The sequence below is a fragment of the Cinclus cinclus genome, chromosome 8 (genome assembly GCF_963662255.1).
Source record: "Cinclus cinclus chromosome 8, bCinCin1.1, whole genome shotgun sequence".
NCBI lineage: Eukaryota > Metazoa > Chordata > Aves > Passeriformes > Cinclidae > Cinclus > Cinclus cinclus.
The window spans coordinates 14,370,713-14,391,723 of NC_085053.1; the positions used below are offsets into that span (position 1 = coordinate 14,370,713).

The 21,011-nt window shown below is 36.5% G+C and overlaps 1 protein-coding gene across 1 annotated transcript in view; it reads right to left on the reverse strand.

The window, feature by feature from the left end:
• RPAP2 (RNA polymerase II associated protein 2) overlaps positions 1–21,011 on the reverse strand; it is a 35,482-nt gene that overhangs the window by 2,499 nt on the left and 11,972 nt on the right. Inside the window, exon 11 of the mRNA XM_062497373.1 lies at positions 15,933–16,001. Coding sequence (XP_062353357.1) covers positions 15,933–16,001 — 69 coding nt within the window. The remainder of the gene's footprint in view (positions 1–15,932; positions 16,002–21,011) is intronic.

Genomic DNA, 21,011 nt, shown 5'->3' on the forward strand with positions numbered 1-21,011 from the left:
TTTCATGAATTATAAGCATATCCTAAATGTCAGACCCTGTTTCAGACGCACCGTTTAAAGAGTAGGTATTATAGCTTACACCAAGCAAGAAAAAAAAAAAGGTATTGCTATTTTCACAGAAGTTGCCAGGCATTAAATATTGAGAAATGGAAGTCTAAAGAAGTTATAGACATGCATCAATTTTTTTCCTTACCTGAACTTGAAAGCTAATTAAGCTACGGATAATCTGATAAGCAAGAGAATAAATCAACAAGTAATTTCAGACAGGCAAACGCAAGTTTGTAGCAATTAGTTACAAGTTGCATCTTGATAGGACAACATGTTAAATACTCATGAATATATATACAAACATTTTTCACTTGGAAAACTGTGTCCTTTTGACCTTTAAATGATGCTTTAACTTGTTATTTGAAAAGCAGTTATCATCCAGTACTCTTCTAGTTTCAGGTAGCTGTTGCAGCTAGAAGCAGAAGCTTTTGTCTGGGAAAGGAGCAAGCACAAGCTGCTGGTTTGCACGGAGTGGTAGGTTACATGCTCTAAGTAACACTGGTCCAATGTATATTTGTGTTATTACACAAGAGAGTATGGAGGGACTGCTTAGCTGAATTAAAGCTTAATTGTATGCAAACAGGCCACAACAGCATTTGGGATTGGTATCTTCAAGTCACAGAAAATTACAATGATCTTATCTCTCAAGAAATTATGATGACTAATTCAGTTTAATGACACGCGGGATTTCAGTTCAAAGATTGTAGAATTGCCTTGAAAGTGTGCAGCATCTTCTACAGATGTAGAATATAAACAGGAAATAGGATACTTGGGACCACAGTAATAACAGCTGGCTAGTGCACCAGTGGAAAGAAAATATAAATTTTGCTTTCCTGTTACCTCTTTCATGTGTTGCAGCATTAATCTGGAACAAACTTTCATGAATAAAGTCAAATAAAAATAAGAAAAGCTAAAGGATTCACTGATTTTAAACTAACCACCTACAGAAGTACACAAATGTAAATGTTACAGTCCAAAATTACACACCCATTCTTCAAAGGCTTGCCTTCAACACGAGCCACTAAAAGGAAATGTTCAAGCTCAGATCATGGAAAAGTAGTATATCAGACTTGATGAGAGTGTCGTTTCCTGCACACCCACTTACACCATATGGTAAACAGGCATTCGTAACGTTTAAAAAGTGTTAAAAATGTCAAACTGTATCTGATTGATAAAATTTGTATTTGCTGGCTATTCCACATATGTTACATGTTCAAGAAAAAAGCCCCACTAAAGTGAAATTCATAAGGAGAATAATAAATTATTATCAGGCTATTAAAGGACATCTGGCTACCACAAAATGTTTACGTATTTTCAGTGCTTCAGCTCAAGACCCAAGCTTTCTATGAATCAGTTCCTTTACAAAAACATTTGGCAAGTATATTTAGGAGTTATTTTTAGGGAGAAGTTTCATTAATTGATATAGTAAGGTGCATTACTTATTCTTATCGCATACCTTAATGAAGACAGCTGAATACATTCAGAAAAGATAGAACTTTTTATGTAGTTAAAAGCATTTATTTCCTATCCAGGCATTTCCTATCCAGGGGTGTGAATATTCTTTCTAAAATCCCAAACCAGTTGTCCAGTATTGTCCTTCCCTCAGCTACTGGATCTCAAGGAAAGCTTTCTGGACTTTCTGTTTAAGATGAATACTGTGATTCTCTTTGAAAAAGTTAAAAAATTCCAAAGCAGTCACTGTGTTGCCAGTCAGTTTTAGCTCTCTAAAACAGACACCTGAAAATGCATAAAAACACAACATAAGAGTTGGGCTTCCACTCCTCAAAACTGTGACTTAAAATGATACATAAATTGTTGAGAATTTGAGTGCACATAATTTGCCCCAATATCATGGAAAGCACTTGTATACTCATGAAGAAAAGCTATATGCTAATTATTAGAAGACTAATAATAAGCTCCTCCTAGAAAAACATAAGCTAAATTCCTATTTTTTTTCCTAATGTTGGAAGCTTGAAAAAGTAAAAGCTGCGGGTTGTGGCAGAAGCCATGGATCCAAACACAGTTTTTAAAGTCCCTTACCTTGTCTGACATGCTTGTAACTTGAACAAGAACAGAAGTATATAAAAGAATGATGGAACAGGCAAGCACTACCTCTCTTTTCAGAGTAAGCTTTGGAAAAGAAGATATCTTTCTGCCAGCTACAGGTATTTAAGTACTGTAAATAAGACTCTTTACGCAACATAAAGGTTGGGGTTTTTTATTCTGTTTCTTTCTACCTTTTGTTTTAGTAATTTAAGACTTATTTTTTTAAGATCATCATAACCGGTTTTCTATCAGAATGATGGAGTTGAACTAATGAATGACCACAAAAGTTTGCTTAACACTTGTTTCAGAACACAGAAATGAAGCAAGAGCTGGCAGCAAGCACTACAGGCAGCATTTTTCCCTCTTCCCCAACAAAACCACAGACACACAACTACTGCATATGTGCTACAAGGGTGCCAACAAACCTCTGACCAGTAGACTCCTGCTCCAGCTGTAACCATGCAGATAACCATGCTGTTCTAATGACTTCCACTGCATCAACACAGAAGGGCTGGGGTGTTTTGGTTTTGCATTTTTTTTAACACTCCAAATATATCTGCACTACTCTTATGTTACAGATTTGATGGGCTTAGCAATGCAATAAAAATGTTACAAATCAGAAATGCCTTTCTTTTAATACAGCAGTTTTTATGGAATACACTTAGATTCCATTTCAGTTATGTTCCTATTAAGGAAGTCTCCAACAAAACTGATGGAACAAAAGCAATTGTTTTGTTTTAGACAATTAGCTAGACTGAGTCAATCCAACAAGTGTTACCTATCAGCAATAAACCTCAGTGAATTGGATGTGCACTGCAGCCCACAGACCATCTGCCTGTACATTCAGCTGCAGTGCTGCCATGTATCAATCACTTATAACAGTGCTTCAGTGATGAGGTGAACTCCAACACTTGCTGCATTTATCCATTTCATGAATCCCCACCCAAAGGCACTCAAGGCATTTGGACAGAGTAAGTTGAAACCATCACTGTAATTTTGCACGTTCTTCAGAATCTTGCTTAATTTGAGGTAGTATCTCACTTCCAGTATCTCACTAGATACAGTACACTTGTCTAGGGACTGCAGTTTTGTTACTAAAGTATCTTAAATCCCAAAGCATGGTGCATCCATCAGGCCAAAGTTAGTGTTAGACAGAAAGATTATCTGAAGCACATCAGTCTAGCTATAAGATAAAGATGCAACACCAGGGAGCTTAAAAAAATTAACTTTGGTGTAATTAAGTGGTTATACTTAATTATTATGTTTAAGCATGTGCTCAGAAATTAGAAAATATGACAGCCTCAACTTATGTAATTTAGCTGTAAGGTTCACAGTTTCAGTGAAAAAACCCCAAAACCCCACTTATTTCTTGTAACTTTTCAAGCGTGATTTAAAAAACTCAACATTAAAAAACCCCAAACCCTTAAAAGCAAAAGGCTGTCTCCAGAGTGAACAATTTCCATTAGAACACATTAATATTTGACAGACAGTCTTGAACTGGAAGCATCTAACTTACAAACAAGATGCAAAAGTATTTAATTATATCTTTGGAATTGAGTCTTTTAAGTTAAAACTATACTAGTACTGGAAAAAAATAATTATGATCAGTGTCACTTGCAACTCTGCAATTAAAGTAGTCTCTAGTTTGGGGCCTTTTATTAACATACCCAATCAAAGAGGAGACTGGCATTCAGGGGCAGTTTTCTGTAATCTTCCCCAATATATTTCTGTATTATACTTCCTTAATGAAAGATAAAACACTCTAAAGCCCACAATATTGAACAGCAGTAACTGACATAAATAAACAGGCAATTTTCTTACTGAGATAAAAAAGCCACTCCTGGTCTAGTTTTAAATATAGGCTGAAGAGCCTATTCTCATCATAAAGACAAGAATTTTGTAACTGAAGTGCAACTTATGTTTTATTTAACTTCCTTTCATTATTGTGTACTGACTTGTCCACAGAATCCAGCACAGGCACTTTAATCCTCTGATGGCAACAGAAACTAAATTATTCACGCTTTAAAATTTTTGTCCACTACATTTAAATCAATGCTACCCACAGTGATTCAAAATCAATGGCTGGAATTCCTACATAATCCTAGTATACAGTAAAAATTAAGGTTCATTCAAAAGTTAACTTTCTTAATTGTTTCCATTACCATATTTTTTCCTATGCAGCTTCTACAAGTCTCTTCAATAAATATGCTGTTTGATACATGTTTATATATATAGTTATGCAAAATATATTTTTCTTCATGTAAAGTTCACCTTGCACAAACACTTTTCATATAGTTGTCCAGATGACACTCAACTCCCATTCCCTTTTAGTGGGGCCAACATTTCACTTGTGGTGTAGCCAGATAGGACTGGATGGATATGCTGCTTTCTACAGCAGCAGGGGTTATCTAAGCATTTGATGGAAGTGCTTGCTACCAACTGAAAAAAAGACAATGGATCTGCTTTTCCCTCTTCCCTTCTTACCCCCACCCTCTCCCCCCAGTGAGTTATTTGTATCCAAACAGGAAAGTGGCAATGGAGAGAACATGCTGGGACACAGCTAAAGCTGCAGCAGCCCAAACCCCACCACTTCTAGGATTGTGGGCAGGCCCAGGGGCTCAGGCTGCACAGCACAGCTCCCTCATGTCACACCATGCTCTCCTCACAAGGGCTTTGGAAGCCCAGTGGACATTTGCAAAATACTCTGCAGGCTCTATTCCAGCATTCTGCAAGAACAGTCATTTCTTGTCTTTCCTTTCATACGAGAGAAACTTCTGTTTTTCCCTTAAGCTGCATCAGGAAATCTTTTAAAAGCATTTAAATGTTTTAACTAAACTATGCAGGACAGAAGAGTTGAGCCACAGACTCAGAGCTACCTTATCAGGTACAGAAATTGATAATTTAAAACGGATTTAAGAAAATGCAAATGTTCTGGATCTTTTTTTTTAACCTAACAAACAATTTGTATGAATATCAGGATGCATTGTTTAGCCACTTTCTTCCTCTCCCTTGAAAGTTAAGATCACTCCATCAGCTGCTAGCTGTTATTCATAACAAACAGCTGTATAACTACAATGATCTTGAAATGAAAAAATTTTATAGTAATGTTGCACTGATACAAAGACACAGAAAAAGAAAAATCTCAAGAATATTCAGACTTTCCTCACAAAATTAACTTCTGTAAGATAGATGACCACTGACTTTTAATGAAGGACAAGTAAAAAAACTTCACATATTAAAAAATTTCTATAATTAGGCCAGTAATTAATTTTACAGGCAAAATAGAAGTCTGATGCAAAGGAACAGCCAAAGTAAGTCTGAAAATCCACGATGTGTTCAAAGAACTCATGGTGACATATCATCAAATAGTGTGACAATTCAGGACAGCCATTTGTGTCAGATCTGTACATTGCATACTTGTGTAACATGCCTTAGAATGTACACTCTACAGACAAATAACTGCAGAAAATTTAAAATGCCTCAAAAATTAGCTAAAGTAATCAGAACCTTTCAGTTCACGTTACTCATAGTATTTTGCTGCAACATAATTAATTATATAATGCAACTCTTCTCAGAAAGTAACTGGCATTTCTTACTATTCCCATCTTTACCTCCCCATGACTGACCAATAGCACGTAAACACAATAGCAAGAATTTCTGTTCTTCTGTTCAGGTGAGACAGAATTTGGAAGCCTATTGCTTTCTACAACTCTTCCAACATTTGCAGTTTCTCACCACTTGATTTTCTCACACAGCATCACTCCTACAACGTTCTCTCTGAGCAACTGTCTTGACCTTATGTATGCACACACGGAACAGAATCAGTTCCCTCAGCAGTTGTCCAGGAAAGGAACTACACATTTCAGAACATTCAGCAGGTGGAAAATGATGACACATGGCCTGCAAGCATTTGCTAGTATTATGCTGATCCTGTAACACAAAACACTTGGTTTCATTAGGCACTCTGCAATGGCTGTTTTTAACCCAGGCTTAGCCTGTCTAATGAGAAAGATGACAGCCAATACTCTGGAAATATTTTGCTAATAACAATGGGAGTGACAAAAATTCCAGGACCCATGACTCCTTTAAAGTTACAATAATATTATGGAATTGTTTTATTTGCCTCTTGTTACAGTAATATTTAAGAACTTTATTTTAAAAGACTTAGTAATTTTTAAATGACTACCATGAGTGCCATCAACACAAACACCATATAGGTCTGGCAAAAAACAATTTCTTGGGCAATTATATATGCAAAACAGCACTTCCAAATTTCTTTAACAGTGGATTAGAAAGGCTTCAAGCCAGGCAAGAAGACTAAGGAAGCACCAAACCCAGCTCAGTAATATCTATAGCTTTTTATCCAGAGTTCTCTTCTACAAAGTTTCAAATCACTTTTTTTCTATTCTGTTCTTTTTTGTACAACAGATATGACTGCTGGATGGTTTTCTAAAAAACAAGTGGAGCATGGCACATGTGCCTACATTACCATATTCCAAAAGGTGACTACAACATTAATTCACTGATCCAAAGCATTAGAACGTCTACAATACTGTGTGCCATTTAAAGCCCTTGCATTCATACAGGGATTTGTCCCACAAATTTTTCATTTAGCTTACTTATCAGCATAATGCCATGAACCCAGAAGAAATCACTATCAGCTGTTTCTCCCTAACAAATCTAAGTTTCTTATGTACACATTTCAAGGACAGGGTTTGTTTAAAGAGCTCCATTTATTTGAAGCCTGTTTCCTGCTAACCAGCTGACAGATCAAAGGTACTTCTCAGTTTGATCATTTATTCCCATTTCCCCCTCTTCTTTAACTTAGTCAGAATTTTAAATCTAGTACATTTAAAATGTATTTTAAAATTGATGCTCTCATCCTTTTCAGTCTTCTTTTCCTTTTTATGTTCCACAAGGTGCTGCTGTGACACCTCTCAAATACTGGAATCAATGCCACTGAAGTATCTGGATTACCTAGCTACAATGAAGTTAAGCACAGGTATAAGTTTTGGATTAAAGAATGCTAAAATATAAGCTTTTGAGAACCTGAACCTCTTAAGTACTTTGTAAAATACACACCTTTGTATGAATTATTGTGCATATACAGTGAAACAACTTCATATCTAGAAGATGCCTTTACATTCAAGCCTGATACATTTTATGAATTAAATGTTGTTTTATAGCTCTCTGTATGTATATGTATCACCTTTTTTGTACTTCATTATTCCACATATGGATATTCCTATCAATTCATTACCTTAGTGATATGTAAGAAGAAAAAAAAAAATAGAAAAGGACAGAATTAAATATACTGACTTGCAGTAAGTTAAAACAGCTACAATACAATATGCTTAGGAAAATAATGTCAATACTTGACTTTATAAAATGTACTCACCTGTGCTCAGTTACTAGGGAAACAATCATAAAATTGATCACAGTTTAGTTTCACAACTTTTTAACATTGTAACTTGATTACAGTCCAGTATACAGATCAAGCACCTGGAATTATGCAGCTGAGTAAAGAGACGTGCTAGGAATAGCCTTGCTTACACTGCGTCCACATTTTTTTTTTTTATTCAGCAGTTAAACGTAACAATCTCAACGCTTTTCTACTTGCCTTTCCCAGTTTTGAAAAGACATGCCAGCAGTTTTGGACCTCTCAAAATGAGGTTCTTAGAAATCCCCAAAATTTACGGATTCTTAAGCATCTTTTCCCAGAAATAACAGCACACAGCAGGTTTGTAAAACAAACAAACCAAAACCAAAAAAACCCAAACCCTTTTCCTGCTTGTTTTATTTCCTAATCTACTGCTGACTTGATGATCTGCAGTAAATCACTTTTCTACTCTTAATCTCAATCTTACCAGCTCTACAGAGCAGAAGAACACTATTAACACTGATTTGTGAAAGTACACTGAACTAAACCTATGCCTAAAACCAGAAGAATATGTGATGAGGTTTGGAACACACATTATGAGTCAGAAAGATCTCAACTATTCTTTAACTTTTTAAAAACCCTAGTACCTCACCTCAGAAATACCAAGATTTATGATGAATTAATTAGATGTATTCAGTGTCTTCTTAAGATGTTCAGATGGACAGAGAGTAGAAAAGAGAGTGAAAAGTGCATTTCTGTGGAATATAGGGTGTAAGTGTGCTATACATCAAAATGAGGAGTGCTGGCATCTCAAGCCTCTAAACAACCAAGCCCCTGTACTTTTTGCATTGATGCTGCTTTTGCATGTATAGTATGCAATTGCACACATACTCCTTGCAGTTTCTGCAATAAGCTTCCATATGCTGGTTGTTTATGTTTGCTACCAGCCAAGTAAAGCACACTTTTCCTGGTGGGGAGGAATGGGAAGTTAACACGTACTGCTGCAGACATGATTGTTATAGATTCTTTTTATTGTGCCAGGCAAAATTTTATGAAGATATGATTATGTTTACTTACACAACATTCTGGTTAATTGACTGGTTGCAGTCTTCTTATCCCCAGTATTTATTTTAATTATACATGTGTAAAAAGAGCCACCTGCCCTGATGCTAAATCCACTGGCTTGTTGTCTTTAAATTCTGAGAGCTTTATCATAGCCCACTGTCTAGAGAAACAGTTTATAAATCATCTTTGGGTGATATGCATTTCCTTCCTTCCTTCTCAAAAGAAGCTGTATTTTTCTGTTTTCATATATATGAATGGAAAATTTTTGCCTTCACTGGTAACGTGTCACTTCAGGTCAGAACTTAATTATCAGGCTGGATGAGTGCCACTGGGTGTCAAAATGTTTTTGTATCTCAAGAAGTAACGTGAGAAGTACAAACTGCCTTTGCATTTGATTCCTACAGTATCAGGACAAAAAACCAAGTCTCCATTAGGCTCCTCTCTAAGTTTCTTCTCCTCTCTCCTCCAAATTTTCATGCATCCAAGTAATTTTTAACTTATTCCTGATCACTGTGCAATACTATAGCACTACTAATATTCTCCAATATAACATTATTGACATAAAAAATAAAATGCATCTATTTCCCCCAACTCACATAGACAGTTGGGTCTTCAGGTAGGTCTGTGAACCACTATTAATCCAAGCAAATTATAAAAGCTCTATCATTCAAATAAGCTTATTTTCTAAGACATAATTCAATCATAAAGCAGCATTTTTAGGGTTTTTATGGTTTTTAATCACCTTTAGGATTCTTCTTCCTTAAAAACCATTATAAACTTCACAAAAAAATATCTTCTATCATGTCAAGCCTGACATTTTCAACAGCAATATGACAAAAGAACTTAGAATCTCTGGAATGAAATAATGCCTTTCTAGACACTCATACTGTTTAGTGTCATAATGTTTTACATTCCAAAATCTGCATCAAACACTGTAAGAGAGGTCTTTAAACAATATTGCTCTTTCATGGGGATTTTTTAATGAAGTTTTTCTATTATAGTGGCTCCAGAACAGTTAAGGAACACAGTACTTCTACTTTGGGCACAATTTATTTCAGTGCTAAAGAAGAATAGGACTCACCATTCAGCCTAATAGAGGTACCATTATGACTATCTGCATGGAACCAAAAACATGAATCAAGAATCCAGGTTAAAAACTCTGCTGGTACAAAATACCTGGGGATCACACAACAGGAAGCTGTACTGGTATTTCCAGTGATGTGCATCTCTGTTTTTTTTTTTTTTTTTTTTTTTGTTTCAGAAACAAGCCAAATTAAGACAGATTTTGTCTTACAATGAAGTTTCCTGTTAGTCAAAACCACTGCTTATATGTCATATCCCCACTAAAGTAGGCTGTTCTTTACAAAGTTAACTAAGATAAAATTAAAACTCTGAATATAAAAGATTCAAGTGTGTGCCAGTCATGTTTTTCTTTTAACAGATGGGTAGTGCTCCATGATAAAAAAAAAGTTTGCGTTGAACGTATTAAGATTAATTATTAATGAGGAAGCAAGTATAATTTCATAGGGCTATAGTTGCAGGATTCAGTTGCAAAATGAGCATTTCAGTTTACTCAGTGGATGAAGTTAAAATACATTTAGTTTAAAACTAAGTTTAGGACAGCTGTTAACGTGAACTACTAATGTGTTACTTGCAACATTAGTTCAGAGCTGTCTATATTACTACTACTGCTCATTTTTTCTGTACAGCTATTCTATGCCACTGTACTACTTATGACATGACTTCCAATAAGCAAAGCACTGATTATGGAAGGAGGAAAAACATGACATTACAAAAGAAATCTTTTATATGTATACCTTTTTAAGACATCAATTACCTTTTTAAACATCAATTTAAAACAGTTCTCTCTCTGGGCAGTTTTTCCATCTGCTTGATCATAGTTGTGACAAAGTTCAATGGGACATGAACTCCACTGACCAAGTCAGCTCCCCAATGAGTCAACATGCAGAAGCAGCCTTCTGAAATCTAGCACAGTGTGTCAGAGCTTGAAACACAAGTGGCAACAACTCACTCACACAAAAGGCTAAAATGAAGTGTCAGAAGAAAGTACTTCCCCTACTACCACATTCTTAATTCACAAGTATATTTGGAATATAAAATTGTCAACAGACTGAAGCAGATCACCCAAAATGATGCTTCACATAAAAGTATTTCTAGATTCTAACAAAAAGACTTGTCAGAACACCACCACGAGGGACAATTTATAGCTGGTGATGCACTTTGTACACCAGCTCTGCTGGTTGTGCATGGTGTCAGTCTGAGTGCCCACACATACAGCTGCTGGGAACATGCAGATTTTTATCTCTTGGAGGGATTTCCAACACTCTTGGCAGACAGCCAGGCCCCTGCTCTTCCCTTGCAGTGGGCAGCAGAGCTGGCAGGTGCAAAGAAGACAGCTTTCTGAGCCAACCCTCCTAACTGCACGCAGCAGGAGTCCAGGACACTGTGTGTGCTACGGCTCCACTTCTGCTGATGAAGCCAAGCTCCAGCACTGTAAAGAGGAACTAATTATCCTGGACTCAGAGAGGTTGTGCTGGGCATACATGAAAGTTACACAGCACATCCAAATGTCCCATTTAGAAGGTTACCCATAAGAATACCAGCATGGAAAAGACTGCAGCTGTATGGGCTGCAATGTAATTCAATGTCACTTCCTGCATAACATCACTGCAGCAACAGTGGGGGTTTTTGTTCCAGGAGAAACACCTTCTTGGAGACTGTTAAAGTTTCTCCTATTTTCTCCCTTATGAATGAGGAAGATGTTTAATTAATTTTAAAGCTGACACTGACTAATATCCCAATTAACAACACTGAAATCCCTCACGCTACTGTACTGGGTTCTGTGTTTCCTAAAACATACTGGAACATGCCAGAAGGAACTAATATAATATTGATCATATGTCCACAATGTGCCAAATAAGCAGCTTCAAGTTTGCTTAGAAAATGCTGATAGTAAGCAAGCTTAATAGAAAAAACTGCTTAAAAGACTTAAAAGCTGCTTAACAGAAAATCTATTTGAATTCACATTTATCAAATGACAACCTAAAATTAAGAGAAAAAGGGAAGAAGATATTTTTTAATGCATTAAGACAAAGTTTCCTTTTCTCTATTTCACACAATAATATAACTCTACAGATAAATATAACATTATAACCACATTCAAATGCTTGTGTAAAGACTCTTTAGATTCTTGGTCCTGCAAGCTCAGCTCTGTTTCAAAATAGGAAACGTTTCTAGGTTAATGATAAATTACTGTTCTCAGCTGAAACCTGGAACTGAACTTCCATCATCAGACATGCTAAATAGAGTATCATCCAGCTGACTTGTATGTGGTTTCTGTAGGAAAAAAGTCACTCTGCAAGTCTGATTCATATCCTATATGCATTTGTACATCAGATTCATACATTTCAAACATTCACAGACTTTCATATAAGAACACAGTAGTGATATCAGAAACATCTAAATTCCCCTTAAAACGATTTAGAAATGTCAGTGCTGAGCAATAGATGTGCTCTCGTGTGCAGAGGAGTAAAAACACATACTTGAACCCAAGATTCTCCAGTTCCTGAACTGTTATCTCCAAGAGAGTAAACCTCTAGAGTACATCTCCACACGACACATTTATCTAAAGTGGCTGCACACATATAATGACGGCTTTTGTTTAGTGATCATGGTCATTTCGAGTTTGTTTAAATACTGCAGCCAAATGCTTATAAACTAATCCCAGAACATTTTGAAATGCTTCAAAGCTTTTAGCAGGGGAACCTCTTGCATAGGCTTTGTATATGAAGCTGACCACAGTTCACTGGAACCAGCGAGCTCAGATAAGTAAGATGAAAGCAGACATTTCCTGAAAATATCTTGAAAGCTTTCCATTAGTCTGTGCCAGGGGTATACACTAAAAACAGAAAGTGCCCATGCTTGTATAGCAACCAATCTTCCCACTGCTTTCTCCATTCTTTCTTGAACTACTGTATTTATATCTATTTATCTGCTTCATTTGGTATCGTGCGAAGTTTTTTGGCAGAAAAAGATGCAACTTCTGCATTCTAGTTTACAATACATTATAAAGGAGCTATTACTAGAACAAAATTCTATTTAACATGCTAAACAATGTAACAGGAAGAAACCAAAATCCATCAATGCCAAAATTACTATTAATTACAAGTAAGAAATTTGATGTACAGATGATTTTTAAGAGTCACCCACTCCACAACAGGCATTAATACCACTGTTTGAATATAAATCTCTGGCTGTCAAAGTATACTCTAACAACATCGATTCAGCATTGCTGAATGTGCTATATTCATAGGAGTGCCTCAGGCTAGATTTTCAATAAAGGCAGAGACTGGCTGTGTTCATATTTTATATAATAATTTGATTGAATAAATCCAACTGTTCACCAGGAACATGAAATACTAAACTGCTGTAATCTCCAACATTTTATACTTTGAGACATGCCACACTGTCCAGTTCCAGGCTCTTTATTTCAATAAATGAGAAGCCCAGTTTTCTTTAGTAGTCAGTAGACTTAAGGGCATGTAATTACTTTCAGCAGCTTTTTAAGAACCTGCAGATTATGAAGTGTGCCTAGGGTCTAATTTAAGCACCAAAATTAGGCATTAATGATATCCATCATGGTGTATCCTACAGAGAGTTAATAGGCACACTCCAAGAGAGGAGAGCGTGATCATAACAGAATACACTAGAATGCAATACAGCAGTAATGCTAACAGTTACTCTGTCCAGTACCTTATCACAAAAAGGGTTGGGGCACTCTGAAAGTGCACTGTGAAGTTAAGTACACCAAGTCCTCAGCACACACTAGCCATATATGTTTGAGAAGGAAGTGGTGAGCCACAACACTGATGCACAAAGTAGGGTGCATGCAAAGTCCAACAGTTGCTATTTGAAACAAAACAACCTTGCACCCTTTAATGCAAAACAAAAAATACTTGAAGTCTAGATTTTTTTGAGGTTTACCTTGAAATCCATGCTCACACTGCCTTCTTCAATCCCTGTACCCTGGGATACCTATAGTATGGCATCCACCTGGGAAGAGGAAGCATTATCCTCTACCAGGGTGTTGCTTATGCAGCTTTACTGGTTAGTGTTGGCAGTAAAATGGTCATCCTGTGTCTGAAACCAGGTCAAGGCCTGTGAATAAACGTGGAAGTGTGACTGAAGCTACTAAACTCAGGCCACTGACTCAAGTCCCACACAGCTCTGTGATTTAAATAACATTAGATGTTCTACAATGTGCATAATGTCTCACTACAGTTAAGGGAGAGGACTTAAATAGGGTGTATTTCTTTTTATATGAATTATTAGCAATACATGACAAGTTCCTTGGCAGACTGCAGCAGGTGAGAAGGGGCCTGAGCAAGGACCTGTGAGGAGCTGACCAGGTCCTCAGCAGCCTTTCCCTGCACAGTTGTGGTTTCCACTAAATACTCAAGCTTGATTAGAATTTCCAGGTAATTAAATGTTCTACTTTAAATCTTTCTGGAAATAATGCAACATGCATCATCTTATTAGAGGAATCTTAATTCCTCTAATTCCTTCTTAATTCCTCATTCTATTCCACCTGCATTCTTCCACATTCTGTCCTAAGAGGCAGCTGTTAAAAATCTCAAGTTCATGAGCTTGCAAGAACCTTACAATAAACAGAAATCAGCAGAGGTTTTATTTATGATTTCACTAATATTATAAACAATATCTACTCTTTTTATGGTCAAATATAATTAGTTTCTTTAGGGATAGACCTTTAGTAAGGAAAGGTAAAAAGAGACCTGGTGCTCTGTTCATACTGACTGCTACCAGAACTGCCTGCTACCTGTATAACATTTTAAAGCAGCTGTAAAGCAATCATTCCTTATGTAAACATTTACAGCTCATCATATGCAGAGACCGGCTACATATTTTAACTTCTAATCAAAAAGAGATACCATTTCCTTAACTGTACAGAAACTACTTGAAAAATTCATAAGATCTGTTTCACAAATTACCAATTCAACCATAAGAATATATAGTAAAAATGACAAAAGATTTGTTCTTATAGTTGATAAAAAATTTATGCCAAGGCATTCAAGTAAAGTTACTTTCTGTGTTCTGATTTAATGAATCATTTGAGCACTATCTGGCTGGGTGACACAGATGTAGGGCTCGCTGAAGCCTGCTCTAATGCCTGCTGGTACCGTCTTCCTTGGGACAGCAGAGCCAGAACAATGTGTCAGACTGAAGTAATATCAAGGAAAGTAAGTGCAGTGCTGGGCATGCCATGAGGCTGGCCCACAATACTTCCTGACCTGTGAATGTCTGTAAGTAGCTCTCTGTCCTACAGGCTCCAGTGACCCAGGAAGCCCAAAAGCAGCAGCACAGTAATGAACAGACTCTGGAATGAAGATTTTTGCAATCTTGTAATTCAAGCTCAAGGCATACAAAGATTGGTTGATGGTTTAACCCTAATGGAAGGCAGAGCCTGACACTGTGAAACCACCAGTGATTACTTAAACATTTAACGTTATTTCACCTTTTCATACAAATTTGTGTCTGTTTAACACATTGCAAAGTTTGCATCTTTAACTTCAGAAATGTACATAATTTGCAAAATACAAATTAAGGACCTCACTTGATGCGTATGAATACAGCTTTTCATGCTTCTGTGTAGAAGTTTACTGAAAGACACTGCAATACAATCAGGCTTTCCATTAGGGAAATTATTGTAAAGAATTTAATTCTACAGTAAGTAAAACAAAACTAAGGAGGACTGTGGGCACTGTAGTATTATAATCTTAACCAACAAAGCTAATCCTCCTGAAAATATAATACTGGGTTCCAGTATTCCTTGGGAGGACTACTCCTGCTAAAAGACTTCCCCTCTTTAAGAATACCTATTTAGAAGCACATGTGTCTTTATAGAAGTAATTTAAGTTTCATCATAAAAGTGAAACCTCTTAAGAAATTAGAAGCAAAATGAGAAATGAAAAGCCTAACAGTTATACCAAATCCAAATAATACAATATACATGTCATTTTGTCCTAATGTCAGAGAGGGGAAGAATGTATGTCAGCAGCAAATGGAGGAGGGTGAATTATACTCCTACTTTATCCTGCAAGGCCTCTTTAAAACCCCCTAAAGCTTAGCTTTTCAGTTTTTAACATAAGTTTGGTCATTAATAACATTTGTTGCAAGGGGGACAATTCTGTTTTGCCAAGAAAATTTTGTTCATATGCATGAAAGAAATACTTCTGTTGATTCCACAGTTAGTTCCATGAAATCTTTCTTTTCTTTTACCTGAAAATGACATCTTGTTCCAATTGGATAATAAGACAGGTGCACATAAGAATATTTGACATTTAAGGGTACTTACACAGATAACAAAACAATAGCAATGAGAGTCCATTCAGGCATTTTGTGAATAATATTTCTGTTTGTTAACCTGAAAAATAATTTTTAAAACATCAGTACATTTCAGAGCAAAAGTAAGCAGATTTTAACAGCTGAATTTTAATTCTACTATTAATACACTGAGTTATAAAGAAGCAATTACAGCTGTATCTGAGGAATTCAGCAGCTTTCAAGCTTCTGTCATTCTCTAATGGAGGAACTGCAGAATTTCCAATGTCCCTTTTTTCACATGGAAGGGGGTTGGGGAAGACTGAACAGAAGCTACTTCTTTTAAATTGCCCACAAATAGTCCTGGCTGCTGTGAGGGCCCAGCTCTCACCCATACCCACTGGGAAATGCTCCAGAACAGCACGTGAGTTTCTGAAAAGTTGGACCTTCCTACACTTAAGTTTTTCCCTCCTGTTGGCTTCAGATCCAGATTTGATGTAAAAGTTGATGTGGACACAGACTGAATTTTGTAAGGCGGCGGTGACAATCCTCTGATGATTCTTGTTTTTTAAAATGGAAATCCAGAATTCCAACTTATGCAATAGGAGCCAGAGCAAATGTAAGAGCCATATAAATATAAATGAGGTGTGAATAAAGAACCACATGGGTGTTCAAACAAAGTGCTGCTGCACTGAATACCAGCTGACCCCTTCGGCTGAACTGCCTAAAAAACCAGATCTGCTTTAAGTCAAGTACTAATCTGTGTTAAAACAATTCATCTGTGAATTGCTGTCTCAATTTAGGCATGACCCTTGGTGTTCAAAACAAGCAATTTAATGTAAAAGTCACAGTCAAAAATGAAGCTGTGGCTATGCAGGCACCCAAAAGAGCCAGCATAATTAATTGTGTTCAGAAAGATGGCACCATCCAACAGATAAACTGAGGGGCAAGTGCCTCCCTATGTTTGCTTCCTTCTTGCTTTCAGTTTCCCTTCCATGACCTTGTACAAATTCATATCCAGAATGAAGATACCCTGTCACTCATACCCACTCCTACAGGCACTGGTGAAGATAGTTCATGTTCAGCAAGCTCCTCTCTGGCAACAAATTCAAATCCAGGGTTTTTTTCCTCAGTTAGATTACTTTTATAAAAAAAAATTAGAGAAAGCTAAAGCAATTGTACTTGTCATTGTTAAAATTCAAATTCTAGTAAGTAATTCCCCAAAATTATATTCAAAATGGTCATTAAAAATGTATTTATGAGTAATATCTTTTACAGTATTTTATAGTATTCATTTGTATTTCTCTATTTCAGAAAGATATTAAAAATTAATAAAATAAATTTGTAATGATCAAAGCAACATTATCCCATTTTTCTCCTCAAATCTCCAAGTCTTCAAACAAAAGTAACATACTGAAGCAATAATTCCTCAAGTAGTATATCAACAATCTGAGTTTTGTTCAATTATGAAAGGAAAAACAATGTTTTGCACTACATACACAGGAATTGTCACATCAAACTGGAATCAACAGTTCTGGCAAATACTGATTATATTTGTTATTAAAAGGTCCATTTCAGCAAATATTATTTGAAATAGCTAATGGATTTAGCTGGCAACCAAGTTAGTACCTGGTAAACCGTTACATTTTTCTGGCTACAGAATAAGAGACAAAACAAAGGCTGAACATCTTGACTCAACACTGATGACAGTGATAAACACTACCAAGAAATGCCTGATGGAATCATCTTGACAGGCAATTCATATGTAACATTCCAGTTAATCTGTTACAATGAGACACAATGAAAGAGACAGCTCCAAGCCACCTGGGAAAACTCTGTCAAATAGAGAAAGCAGCTTCATTTCAATGCTTTACAAGGAGTTATTATTGATTAGAGCACAGGAAGGTGTCATTCTTGTACACAAACTGAGATAGATGCAGTTATTTGTGTCAATTAACTCTTACCCAATGTTAGTATTGATTGGCAAGGTCTGAACACTAGTCATTGCCATCAATATGCTATTTCTCAAGGAGGTAGTCAAAAGACACAGATAATCAGCAGGACATAGCAGTATGGATCTGCTGATGTACTACAGTCACTGCACTGTATGAACAGTCAGGCTTCTGCAACTGAGTAACCTCTCAGTACAACACCTGTCCTAAAACACTTGTGCAGCTGGAAAAAAACCAGCATTTCGGAGAGATCAGAGTAAAGCAAGCAACCTACAGGTGTGAAGCCTTAAATAACAAGGAGCACTGGAAGGGCAGTCACTTTCAAACAAGCTCTGTGTCAACACCAAGGCCTCTGAAGAGCAAAGCTTTCAGAAAACAGAGAACTGCAGGGCCTCTGTAAAAATGGTTCATTAATTCTTTGTCTTGCCTCTAGCCAAAACTGTTACTTCAGAACAATCCATGAAAGATGTCACTAGATTCCTCTCCTAAAAATATAACGTGGAAATGTTAAAACTGTACAAAACTTTGTGTGTGTTATTTGAGTTTTGCAGTAAAATCTTATTTGTTAAAAAGTTTGACCAAATTCTCCGTCACCCACCTAGAGAAAGAAAACTATATGCAACTTCCCAAAATGGAATGTGCCCACTTTCTGGGCCTGTGTAGGACAGGATATGCAAGCTGGGAAAGTTGGATGATCCCAAATAGCTGTGTGGGTGGCTTAGTTGCTGGTTTGTGGGTCTTGTGGTTCACTCCAGCAAGACAGGCTGCAGCCACCCAGTAGGACCCACGTGGTTTTCACACTCTGCCAGGGAGCCTGACTGAGCACATGGATGGATCCCAGTGGCAGAAGCTTTCTGGATAAAGGACTAAAGAGTAAGATACATAGAAATTCCATCTCAAATGACATCCTGATAACTGACTAGTGCCCAGCCTGCAAAGCAAGGGAGCTCCAATAGGGAATTTGTAGGAATCCAGAGTAAATGAAAACAGCAGACCCAGCATCTTCGCAAACACAGCAGCCTTGCCTTCCTACATCCATGTTCCAAGGTATAGGCATATCAAACTGCAGTTCAGGAATCTGCCATTCTGCAAATCAGGAAACTGACTTCATGGGATTAGGATGCAAAGCCATGACTTTAGGGGACCTCAGATACCTGCATTTTTTCCAAAACTTGCACTAAGATGAGTGAAGTTTAACTAACCCAGGGCAGCATAGGCAAATACTGAAGCATATACTGTTTTTCCTTACGTTTCAACTAAGACCAATTTAACAATAAAAGACAGCTTTTCTACCTCCTGGAAAACAGCAACATATTTACAAAATGTAATATAATTTAGTCTGATGACAACCAGCAAAAGTAAGTCATTATTTAACTTTAGGCTTCTTTTGAGAGAAGCCTAATTACTTGAGAAAAAGTCATTAACATCCTGATACTCCCCTATTTCCACACAGAACTTTGTCTATGACCAAGTACTACTGATTGACTTGAAACCCAGAACTTAAAATTCCAGTTAACAAGGGTAATAAGTAAAACAGGTATTAATAAGTATATATGCCAGATAACATATATTCATGAAACATACTTGAAAGCTAAAAGACTGTCTTGGACACATGATAAAACCAAGTTGTAACAAGAAGTCTTGAAGACATCTCATATCTGAATCATTGGTACAGTTCAGTGTCAATATTGACACTACAGTTCAATGTCAGCTCCATAATGGGAATTAAAATACTTGCAATCATAAAATACAGATAGAACCCTATTTTCAAAATGAACTATTATGCCTTAAAAAACCCAACTGCACATTCAAATTAATTTATCCACAATTTATATATAAGAAGCTAATTTTCTCTTGATCTTTTAACAAAGCGCCCTTACACACTCTGGAGAATTATTTGACATCTCAGTTTTCCTAACAAAAGCTTACAGGCACTGAGGGACTTTGTTCGGGAAGAGCTCTAACCATTCTAAAATGTCTCTTGAGATCTCTCTAGTGTGTTTCTCAGCAGTGATGATTGAATAAAATGCTGCCCAAAGGAGGCTGAACTGCAAGTGTTCCTTTAAAAACCAATGGAGCTGAAAATCGTTGTTGCTTAGTTCACCACATGCTCTTTTACCCTTCTTCAGCTAAGCTCTACTACAGCCATGTGTTTTATCTACTGCCCTCTTTGGCAAGCTCTTCAGCCTGAAATATCTTCAGTACAAAAAGCAGGCAAGAGCATGAGTATTTATCAGTGCTCCTCCATCATCATTAAGCATTTGAAGCACATTAACAAAGAAATTAATATCTGAATTTCCATACCCTGTAAATACAAATACCATTTAAAATTTATATCCCAAGTCTCCCTGCCAAAGCATTCAATCCAAAACTACTTCAATCCAAGAGACTACTAATACTAAATAAACTTAAACCTACCTACCAAACTGGAGATTCAAGTCTATGTCTTCATCTTAATATCCATGAGTTAGCTCTTGTGTACCAACAGACCCTTCCACTTCAGTAATGCAAGACAGAAAAAGGCCCCAAAGGTTTTTATTGCTTCTTTATTTCCTTTATTTTTGTCTTATTTTGCTATCAGTGATAACAAAACTCCAGTTATTTTGAGATATATATTATTATATTTTAAAACTCTTGTATAGCACCCACAATAACAAACCCCCACCCAGAATCCTGAATTTCTAAGCAACTGATCTGGAATCTCCCCAGTCAGAGAACCCCTACCATTACATTCAACTTACTTCCTAACAAAAAAAGACAAAAATACTCACAAAGTGTTATCTAACATCAAAACTGAGATTAGGGGAGACCTTTAAATTATTATTAATTACTGCTACATGAACCAGGTATTGGGTTAAAGTCCAAATAAATTTGATTTGGTTCTATTTTATAAACCCAAAGTATGTATATACACACATATACATGTGTTTTAGAAGTCTATTTAGTTTCAAGTCTCATTTGCTATAACCCACTAAAAACTTTATATTCATGCCCCATTGTCTTTGAATAGCAGAAAATATTTAAAATAGAAGCTCTGTTTGGAGAACCTCTGGGCCTTTTTAGATATTCAGTCATAAAAAGTAGTTTGAAATACACCAAATGCAGTTTCTCCAGGTTTATGAATCCATAAGGTAAAGTGACTACTAAGCATTTAAACTGCA